Below are 11,589 nucleotides of genomic sequence, written 5' to 3'. Positions count from 1 at the left end.
GTGCTGGCTCAGGCATATTTTTTGTATAGCGACGTCATCTTTTGCTAGCAAGTGCATGTTTGTGCCTCAGATCGGATTGACATTGTAATCCTTTATTTCTGTAATACAAATACAAAGTTACCTATTCAAAATTGAGATGTAATTGATTAATTTAGCCTAATCCAAGAGAGAACAAAAGAGCAAACTACCTCACAAGGAGTTTTAACTGAAATGGAAGGAAGTAACATGCAGCATACTCTAGACATCCTTATCTTAGATAGTGGGGCAAAGATAGATAATCCAAATCTTGTCGCTAGGACTCTTAAAGAATCCCGATTCCGATTGAAAGTACAGCTTCACAAAAAGTCCAAGACGTCCCTATGATGCATATTACAACAAAAGAAAAGCAGAGTGGACGACCCATATTTTAAATAAGTATAGTGGGCGACCCTTAGGAGGCTTTAGGAATCTATGAGCTCAACTACGATTCCAAGGTTAAGGATTCCCAAGACCGCATTAATGAGGAATATTTGAGACTTGAGACTACAGAGGAAGAAACAAATGAGTGAGTAGCATCATGTAAAGCAAATCAAAAGATGATGATAGAAGAAAGCAAAGAGGAGGGATATTCAAGTTCAAAAAGAAACTTACCACCTCAAATATTTATGGTATGAACTTGAATCTCAGGAAACCTTAAGAGACCCACCAGGTTCACCTTCACCTTCACCTGAGTGTCGTGCTGCGCTATGCATGGCATGTCGCAAACTTTTTTTTTGTCATATTTTTTAGAAGCTCATGTAGACTTCTGAGGTAACTTGCGTCAGTTTTTTAAGGTGTTTTGATGTGTAAATCCCTAGGATTTGAGGGAATATTCCTCATAAAATCCCTAGAACTCAAGCCCATAAAAAACCCCTCTATTCCCCTTAGAAAATTACTCAGAAATTCGTCCAAAATTCCTTAGGAAAATAAGAAACACCCAAAATCCCCTAGAAAATAAAAAAAAAAAAAAAAATATTAAAACCCTTGAAAAATAGGAAAAAAAAACCTCTAGAAAAATAAAAAAAGAACCGTAAAATACCTTAGGTAAAAGCTCCTATGCCCAAATCCTCTCAAAATCTCTACAAAATCAAGATCAAATCTTATGAACAAGTTTTCCTATATCCAAAACCTTAGAGCCATGCTTCAAGAAAGCTATAGAATGCATCAAGAGGTGTAAAGCAACCATCGGTCCTGATAGGGCCCCAAATCCTTATTTTCTAGGTATGTGTTATTTCTATCTTTTATTTTTATTTTTTATTTTTTTTATTTTCTAAATATTTCTTTAATTATGAGATTTAGTGAAATTTTAGAAGCTTTTTAAAGTCTAATATATGGATTATGAAATTGGCGCTGCCAATAGACTCATAAGAGATCTGTAAAGATTTGCAATGCTGCTAAGCCTATAATTTGAGCGACCTGCTCTCTATATTGATATTTAAAAAATAACTCATTTCGCATGAGATTTAAGTTGATCTTGCTCTGTGATCTATGCAAATCTAAGCCTAACCACTATTTTTCTTACTTTCAATTACGAGTAAGTTTCCTGTGTTATTAGATCTTTTTACCTAGCTTATGAGGCCTTAATATATTTGATACTATGTCGAATTTTATGAGCCATAACATCTATTATTTGTGACCAATGGTTTAAAAAACGGATCGGTGACCCGGATCGGGCATCCAAAAAACCAATCCGGATCGGGGAATCGACGATCCGGATCCGGAATCGGGTGAATCGGTCAGAATAAAACTTAAAAAAAATCCGAAAAAATTATTAAAATTCATTATAAATATTGTTTTTTAGGAATTCAATAAGAAATGAGGGTACTCCATTAAGAATTTTCATGTTTTTTGAATGAATATGCGAATATTGATATGTTCTTTCCCTGCATGAACCGCCATTCAGCATTTAATTTACATCACACAAAAGAATAAACATAGAATTATCATGGAATAAGTATATCAACATATATGGACTACAATAAAGCATAAAATTAGTAACATATGATCTAAAAATAAAATGATAGACAACGTTATTGTTCTTCTTGGTCACGCTGGTGCCATTGATTGAATTCGTTTAACAATTCATTGATTCGATCTAAAAATGAATCATCGATATTAGCAGGCGTCTGACTATTCTCAAATCTCTGAGTGTTAGTGTTTTGTTGTGTTCCCAATCTAAAATCCCCAAAGCTTGTCCATCCTTCATGCTCACCTGCATTGTCGTGCTCATCCCTACGTTGTTGCTGTTGGGACTCGATATGTGAATAATATGGCTGGGATAGGGTGGCCTCAGAATCATCATCTTTCTCATTTTCTCTTTGAATAATATGGATTAAAAAAAAAATTAACAAATTTTCAAAAAAATCGATCATGGATTAAAAAAAAAAATCACAAATTTTCAAAAAATTCTATCATGGATTACAAAAAAAAAATCGATCATGGATTAAAAAAAAAAAATAACAAATTTTCAAAAAATTCTATCATGGATTACAAAAAAGAATTCGATCATGGATTAAAAAAAAAAAATCACAAATTTTCAAAAAATTCAATCATGGATTACAAAATATTCGTTCATGGATTACAAAAAATTCGATCACGGATTACAAAAAATTTGATCATGGATTACATAAAATTCGATCATGGATTACATAAAATTCGATCATGGATTACAAAAAAAAAAAAAACATAAAAAAAAAAAAAATTCCATCGTGGATTACAAAAAAAGAAAAATAAAATTCGATCATAGATTATCAAAAATTTAATCATGGATTACAAAAAATTCTATCATGGGTTACAAAAAAAAAAAAAAAAAAAAATTCGATCATGGATTACAAGAAAAAAAAACAAACATTTCGATCATGGATTACAAAAAATTCGATCATGGATTACAAAAAATTTCTATCATGGATTACAAAAAATTCGATCATGGATTACATAAATATCAATCATGGATTACAAAAAAAAACAAACAAAAAAAAACAAAAAATTCGATCGTGGATTACAAAAAAAGAAAAAAACAATTCGATCATGGATTACAAAAAATTCAATCATGGATTACAAAAAACTCTATCATGGGTTACAAAAAAAACAAAAAACAAAAAACTCGATCATGGATTACAAAAAAAAAAACAAACATTTCGATCATGGATTACAAAAAAAAAACAAAAATTTCGATCATGGATTACAAAAAATGCGATCATGGATTACAAAAAATTCTATCATGGATTACAAAAAGAAAATAAAAACAAAAAATTCAATCATGGATTACAAGAAAAAAAAACAAACATTTCGATCATGGATTAATAAAAATTCGATCATGGATTACAAAAAATTCTATCATGGGTTACAAAAAACAAAAAAAACAAAAAAATTCGATCATGGATTAAAAAAAAAAAAAAAAAAAAAAAAAAAAAAAAAAAAAAAAAAAAAAAAAAAAAAAAATCCGTACGAGAGTCGCCGATTCACCGTACGGGACTCGCCGATTCGGTACAGTGAATCGGCGAGTCACTTTACAGACTCGTCCGGTTCTCTCTAGAACCAGACGATTCCCGTTTTTTTCGCCGATTCGATCTGACCATGGCGATTCCCGAGTCGAACCGTCGGCGTTTTTTTAAACACTGTTTGTAACCCATCTTTACACGAAAAAGTTCAAAATATGAGTGCAACATCACAAATGAAACATATTACCCTCATGAGCAAGGGATGAATTTCGAGATAGTACATCCCAAGGGCCTATAACTACCATAATAAAGTAGAGGTTCATATTTATCTCAAGAGGCAATGATGCCTTGTCAACATCCGCTGGGGTCCACAAAAAGAGTTGGACCAGCAGCAAATGCCTATCAGAGGTGGCCATCCACAAGGGGAGGTGGTTTTCAAGTGCCCAAAACAACTTCAAAACAACTGGTGTTTTAAGATAAAATGCCCAAAAATAGTTTTAGATGATATGGTCATCTTTGATTCATGTAATACCCGTAACAAGCCATTAAAAAAAAATTTGTTTTAAAAAAAGTTCACCCCATACAAATTTAAAATCACCACGATGGCTTTGAAACACAAGCTGCTAATCAATTATAATTGCTTTTGGTTATTTTCTACGGACATTTCATAAAATTAAAAGCAAATTATGTATGGGTTGAAGGTACGCTTTCATCATTCATCATTTGGCTTTATTTTGGTCATTTCTTGTTAAAGTTTGGAGAATCGTATATCTCAATTGAGTAATACAACATGATATATACAACTTGATCACAACTATTTTCAAGATGGTAGGGATTTTAATTTTGGAATGTACAACAAACTATCAAAATTTAAAATATCAACTTGTGATATTAATCTCAATCTACAACTATGTGGAAAGTATAAGTTGTGATATCCATCACAATCTACAGTTATGATATCAATCATAATCACCCAATGTTGGCGTTGGCGGCGTGAAGGGATGGCAACTCTCTCTCTCTACGAGGAGAAGAACAACCACTTTCTTTCTAGATAAGTATCAATGGTACCAGCCATTTTTTTTCTAGATAAGTATCAATAGCTCTGATATCATGTTAAAGTTTGGAAAAATGTATATTTCAATTGAGTGGTACAACATGATATATACAGCCCCAAGATTGTAGAGTTTTTAATTTTGGAATTAGTAATGATCCTATAGGACCCTTCCCCACTTATGTGTGTATGACCCAAAAGATCACCATTAAAGTTGGCATGGATCTCTAGAAAAGTTATCATATGAGCGTGGGACTTGATTTTTCTATAGATCCGTGTCAAATTTAATGGTGATCCTTGGGGTCCTATACATATGAGTGGGGGAGGGTCCTATAGGATCATTTTTCTTTTGGAATATACAACAAACTATCCGAATAAAAAAAATACAACTTGTGATATCAATCTCAATCTGAAAGTACAACTGTCTTATCCATCACCATCTACCGTTATGATATCAATGCCAATCGCCCAATATTTCTCATGGTGTTTGAGATATCCTTAGACCATATTATATTAGCCGTATTTTTACATGGATGCGATTAATATAATGTCTCCACTATTAAGAATTAGAGTAAAGCACACATTAAAGAATTAAGTAAAGCACAACTTCAAACTCTATTCGAAGATGTAGTTCCATTGCTGATAACTTTATAGTAAAGGGAAAGTATATAATGAGACCATATACTTTTGGTACAAGGTCGTCACAATGACCTTTAGATGTGAAATTAGGTGCCTGCATTTATTTTAGAGAAAATATCTCAATACCCCTTATTTTTAGCTTTCATTTCACAATAGACTCAAGGTTTTAAAAGATATCTTGGAGAATAAAAATTGGTAAATTTTATTTCTTCTAACCCCTGAACTAATTTAAACTTGTTTTTTTAGGTCGAACAAATCTAAAAAGACATTTTTTAAAAGCCATCCTCCTAAACTTCTAGAGAAAAAGAAGGGCTTCATGGATGTGAGAGGTTATCGAGAAGAAAGAAAGAGGTGTTTGGAGAAACATGAGGACAGATAGAGCGTGAGAAACGCAGGAAGAGAGAGAAAGACAGAAGTTTGTAGTATATAAGTGAAGAGAGAGAAATGATTGACTTTAAAAAGAGCATGTCTTTTTCACATTTGTTTAGGTTAAAAAATAAGTTTAAAGTGGCCAGAGGTTAGAATATATCTTTTGAAACCATGGGTTTTTCAAGAAACAAAACCTAAAAATAAGCGATATGAAGATATTTTTTCGTTATTTTATTGACAAAGTTCAAAGTTAGAAAGAAATTTTCTTGAAATTTGTGATACACTCATGCTATCATATTTCATATCGGATAGTTGTAAGTAATTATGACCTCTCTATGTCAAAGGTAAATGGTCTCACTGTATACGATCCTGTCAATAAATTGAACATCTATTTTTACTCTTAATTATAAAATTTAAAGCTCCAAATATTGTACAAATCAAATATTTTTATCTTGAAAATAAATTGTTCAGATATAATATGTTATAATATACACTATTTTTAAGACTAGGAATCTCTATACATTTCAAGGTAGAGATGATTATCTCTGGGGTTTCCAAATTTCGTATGACAATTTTGCCGAATTTTGGAGATGCCCTTTGCTTCTATATTATAAAGCTCACTTAATATATAAACTTTTCCTTTTTATGTACATAGGATCCTCGTAAGCTTTTTTTGAGCACATAAAATGGAAAAAAAGTTAGCGTGGAGCCAAGTCATGCCGTAGTTGGTTTATGCTACACCGTAGGGACATCAACCGTCCGGTTAGCGAATGTTTTGTGATACATTATTGGGCGTCGTCCATCCATATCCACTTTCTCCACCTTCCATCACAAAATGTCTAGGATCCTTAAATGGGATGGTCTACAAAGTGACCATGTCCTTCTTCACAGTCACTTTTGTCCATCAAATTTCAAAATGGGCGATTGTATAAGTGTTATTGAATAGATACAAAATTTTAAAAATAATAATTATCCGATTTCGTGACTTACCCAAAATCATCCAATTTGACATCTAACGAGTGAGAATAATTGTGACATCTTTGTATACATTAGAAAAAAGGAACTAATGTGCTCATTTAGTATCCCCAACATTCAAAAAAAATACGCCCATTATTTTTTAACGAAAAAAAAAAAAAGGAGAAAAGAAGAAGAAGACATTCTTCTCCAAGGACTTAAATTGCTATTTCCACAAACATGTACGAGCTCCATACCCGTGTTTGACTACTCAGGCGAGCCAACCTCACTTGAGTAACTCGGGCTTGCTGGTCAAGCTCCAAGATATTAAAAAAATTTAGAAAATTATTAAAAAAAATTAAAATAAGGGACTTGTGTGTAATATGTGTCTTGATGTTATCTATCAATTTGGTAAAGACTAAAAAATGTTTCGGCCATGAATACTTATTTTTATACTTTCCTTTTTTTATAGATTATTTGTAAAATAGCCCTAATCGCAAAATGATTTTTTCAATTTTTTTTTACTATTTTTTCAATTTTTTTTTACTATTTTTTTAACCTCATTTAAATGTGTTTTGTTTAATTTTACTTTAAATATATTTTTCATATTTTTGTGATTTTTTATATTTTTTGTTTTAATACTTTTTGGCATGGCCAAGCCCTGCTCGACTTGGGCTAAATAACTCTGGACTCAACCTGAATTACAAGGCTATTTGGGCTTGACCCATGGCTGATAGGGCTGGCAATGGACCGGGGAGGCCCGACCCTTTCTTTTTCTTATTTTTTCTTTTACTTTTTCTTCATTTGATTTTGGGCTGGCCCGACCCTCCATAACTAGGGCCAGGCTTCGGCCGGGCATAGGGGACAAGGACCAGGCAAGGACCAAGGCTAGCCTAGCTCAAGGCCGGCCTATTGCCACCTGTAACGACCAAGTTAGGTCCCCGAGGCGTCGTTTCCAACAATGTTCCATACTCAACCTTCAAAGCCATGCCTCTTCAATAAAAGCATTTGTTTTTTTATTGGAAATAAGAGAACAAGGTTTAAAAAAATAGATCGGTGACCTGACTTGATCATCTCTAAAGTTTGGTTGGATATGTGGATCAACGATCCAAATCAGAGAATCGGCTGGATCAGCCAGTTTTGGTCTCAAAAATATTTCAAAAAATCACTAAGAATCTGTAAAAATAGTGGGTTTTAAGTTTTCAAGGAAATAGGGGTGGTGCATTATGTATTTTCATGATTTTGTAAATATTCGTGAATATTGAGACGTTCTTCCTTATCTGGAGGTTTATTGACCATTAAATTTACATGACCAAAACATAAGAGCTTACAATCAATATGGATATAAATAAATGGTCTAAAATGGAACATACACCAACTGATTACAACTTGATACTAAAATGAAATACATTGTTGTTCTTCATCTTTGTCATATTGGTGCCACTCATTGAGTTGTCTTGACAATTCATCGAGTCGTTCCATGTACGCTTTAGAATTTTTTGAAAAAATTGATATATATTTTTCATATCAATAACAACTTAATAAAATTTAAACTTATATTAAATTTGTATTGCTCTATAAATTAAGTTTTTATAGCAATAACAAATTAACAATAAGTTATTTGCTGATAAATGTGTAAGTTATAAACATATTAGTTTAAAATTACAATCTATATTAAATATAAAAATAACATAGTCTATATAACAATAACAATTTATTAATAATGCAGCAATTTAATACATTAAACTATGTGATGTTTTAATGTATTTATAACAATAAAAAATTCAATATAGCAATAACAACTTTAACATAATTATAGTATATAAGTTAACAATTTTTATATAATTATATTCATTTCACATAATAATATTAGCATAATTTTAATGAAATCATATTCACATAATTATACTCACATAAGTTTAACATAATATTAAGTTATTAAGATAATTAAACAATAATAATTTCAATACAAATATACTAATTTTTAGAAATTATTATATAGAGTTTCTTTTATAAATAATGTAATTAAAACATAACTATATATACTTTTATTTTTGTAAATTATAATAAATAAATAAATATTATTACTCTGAAAAAGAAAAATAAATTTTATGTTATAAATGATTTCATTTTTGTAGACAAAGTTACGCTTGTACAAGCAAAAGAGATTGATATTAATGGAAACTTAAAAGTAAGAGAGAGAGATGTTAATGGAAACGTAGAAGCAAGAGAAAGAGAGATGTTATTGCGAACGTAGAGATGTAATGGAAAAGGTCTAACTTTGAAGTAGTGGTTATTTCTTTTTTTTAAAAAAAAAAAACCTTTGAAGTAGAGATTCGAAAAAAAAAAAAATAGCAAACATCTTACATCGGAGGATTGTGGAAGAAAATGATACCATAAAAGGTATGAACCCGAGGTAAGTTTGATGATTTGTGATGTAGAAGTAAAATAGGGCGGTGGGCCACACGAGTAATAGTGTTGACACATAAAATGTGCAAATAAGGGTGTACAATAACTGCCAAAACATTTTTTATTGAAAAAATTGGGCTCCCTTGGGAACCATCCGGTTCTTAAACCCACTCGAACCGGTTCTAAAGAGAGGATTAACGATTTGGACCCATTCGTGGTTCCTTTAGGAACCATCCGGTTATTGGACCCGAACCGGTTCTGAGCAGAGGATTAACGATTGGGACCCACTCGAACTGGTTCTAAGGAGAGGACTAAGGATTTTTCAATCTTTACTGGAGCATGCGTTTCTTGCTGCCAAATGTTCTATTGAAAAGATGTTGAAACAAGAACCATCCGGTTCTCCGACACACTCGAGCCGGTTCATGGAGTGGATTAACGATTTTTTAAACTTTACTACACAAGATGCTTTTCTTGAAAAATCAGGATCATGATGTCACACTAGTCGCCTTCCGGATCACTCTTTTGTTTTCCCTTTCTTAATTTTTATTTAATTGTTTGAAGAGATGTAGTGCCCTGTAAAGTGTAGTTGCTTTTTGGCCCACACCCGAACATATGCCTTTTACTTCTCTGTCTTTTCCTTTTTTCAGTTCTAGGATCCTTGTAAACGACTCCTCCCACGAAATCAAGTAGTGGACAGTGCCAAAGACTAGAGCCATTTTTTCCCATTAACCCCCTTACTTTCCCCCCTCTCACCTTTTGTTTTGACGTATATATCACCAGCCCCACCTTCCATTCTTCCAAAAACAATGGCCATCACCATGCCCACTGGTAGACTTCTCCTCCCCTTTCTCTTCTTCTTCATCTTGTATCACACTTGCTTTTCCTGCAAAGGGGTTTTCGCCGGAAAGTCGAATGTGACGGCCAAAATTCCTCGACCGATGATTGGATTCGGAAAAGAGAAGATTAGTCACCTTCACTTCTACTTCCATGACGTCCTCAGTGGTCGAAATCCATCTGCTATTCAGGTGGCAAGGGCAGACACTACTAGCAAATTCTTAACTCTGTTCGGAGCTGTTTATATGATTGATGATCCCCTCACTGAGGGTCCTGATCCTAAGTCGAAGCTATTCGGAAGAGCACAAGGGTTCTATGCATCAGCTTCGCAAACTGATCTGGGGCTCCTCATGGCCATGAACTTTGCGTTTGTTGAGGGGAAATACAAAGGGAGCACCTTAACTATTCTTGGGAGGAATCCGGTGCTGAATCCTGTGAGGGAGATGCCGATTATTGGAGGCAGTGGCTTGTTCAGGTTGGCTCGTGGCTATGTGCTCGCGAAGACACATTTGTTTGATCTGAAAACTGGAGATGCAGTGGTAGAGTACAATGTCTATGTTACACATTATTAACTTTTTCTTTTATTTTTTCTTTTTTTGCTTTTCTTTAAGAATTTCTCCTTTAACTTATGTATGCTCTGTGAGAGTGATAGCGTTGTTTATGGTCGATTATTTTTAGTTATATCTTCTGAGAGTAATGGAACAAAAAGAGACATAATTGTTGGAAATGAGTTTTAGCTGCACATAAAAAAGGGGAAAAAACAGAGAGTAGCGTTTAGCTGTTTTTTTGTAGCATTGCCATTTTAGTGCTTGACCAGTCTTTGCTTGAGACTCACCCATGTCGAATTGTCTCGGCCGCATAGCAACTCCGCTAATTAACCATCACAGTAGACTGAATCACTTAAGATTTCACCATGTTCACTCTGATGGCGACCACATTGAGTCCCAATCCGAGTCTATCTTTCAAATCTCTGGTTACCATGTTCACTCGGATTGAGACCACATGGTGTCTGATAGCGGTGCCACTTCCACCTGTTTTGAGGAGACGAACCAGGTTTCGACAGGCCAAATATCGAGCTAACATTTCTTCTTGCTTGAGACATTATCTTTCCTAATTTTCTCTCTCATTTCTCCATCAATGAGACGGATCAAGCCGATTTAAACCACTTCCGGGTCTTCAAAGAGGAGAATCATGAAATCGCTTGTGAGCTATTGACCACGTCCGATCAATTAATAAAGCGTTCTTTTAGCCACTACATTTCAAGTAAGGGTACACTTAGTATAGAGCTGAGGCTCTAAACAATTAAAGTAAAGCATACCTTCAAATAGTATCGAAAAATATGGTTTCAACACCGAAAATCTTTGTAATAGCCTTTATATGTTTTCATATCTAATTATAAAATTTAAAGTTTCAAAAATAATGTATATCGAGAAATCTATAAAAACTTGATAATTGATCTACCGAAAATAAATATAAAAACTTAAAAATCTTGAAAATTATTGGTCCAAAAATGCATTACAAGTTGCATTATTTTTAAAACTTCAAGTCTATTTTTTTTCATGTCCATACAATTTGAAGTCGAGATCTTCAATCTGAGGATATTTGAGCATTAAAACAACTTTTTTTAGTTAAATTTTTGAAGTGCTCCCTAATTTGATTATATAGAACCTTGTACCTATATAAACTTTTTCCTTCAAGTAAATATGTAAATGTAATTTATACATGAGAGCACTACATTTTGGGCACACAATCCTGGCCGTTAGATGTCAACAAGGATGTCAGGATTGAACCCAAAGTCCATCATAAAGGGTCCTTGGAAATGAGGTGGAATCAACCCCTCCATTGGTGAAGAAAAAGGAGGAGCACAGTTGTGAG

At 33.2% G+C, this 11,589-nt stretch overlaps 1 protein-coding gene across 1 annotated transcript; it reads left to right on the top strand.

Annotated features, from left to right (window-relative positions):
* Window positions 1-9,401: 9,401 nt before the first annotated feature.
* On the top strand, window positions 9,402-10,441 carry LOC148781980 (dirigent protein 22-like). Its single transcript, XM_088867563.1, has one exon. The coding sequence runs from the start codon at window positions 9,687-9,689 to the stop codon at window positions 10,284-10,286; it is 600 nt and encodes a 199-aa protein (XP_088723689.1). The 5' UTR covers window positions 9,402-9,686; the 3' UTR covers window positions 10,287-10,441.
* Window positions 10,442-11,589: the final 1,148 nt, after the last annotated feature.

This window comes from Amborella trichopoda, chromosome 5 (assembly GCF_054954075.1).
Source record: "Amborella trichopoda isolate Santa Cruz 75 chromosome 5, AtrichopodaSantaCruz75HAP2 v2.0, whole genome shotgun sequence".
Classification (NCBI taxonomy): Eukaryota; Viridiplantae; Streptophyta; class Magnoliopsida; order Amborellales; family Amborellaceae; genus Amborella; species Amborella trichopoda.
This window is presented reverse-complemented; position numbering and strand designations above follow the sequence as displayed.

Bases quoted from the DNA above. Each gene is read 5' to 3' on its own strand.
- LOC148781980 (XM_088867563.1), top strand. From the start codon at position 9,687: ATGGCCATCACCATGCCCACTGGTAGACTTCTCCTCCCCTTTCTCTTC.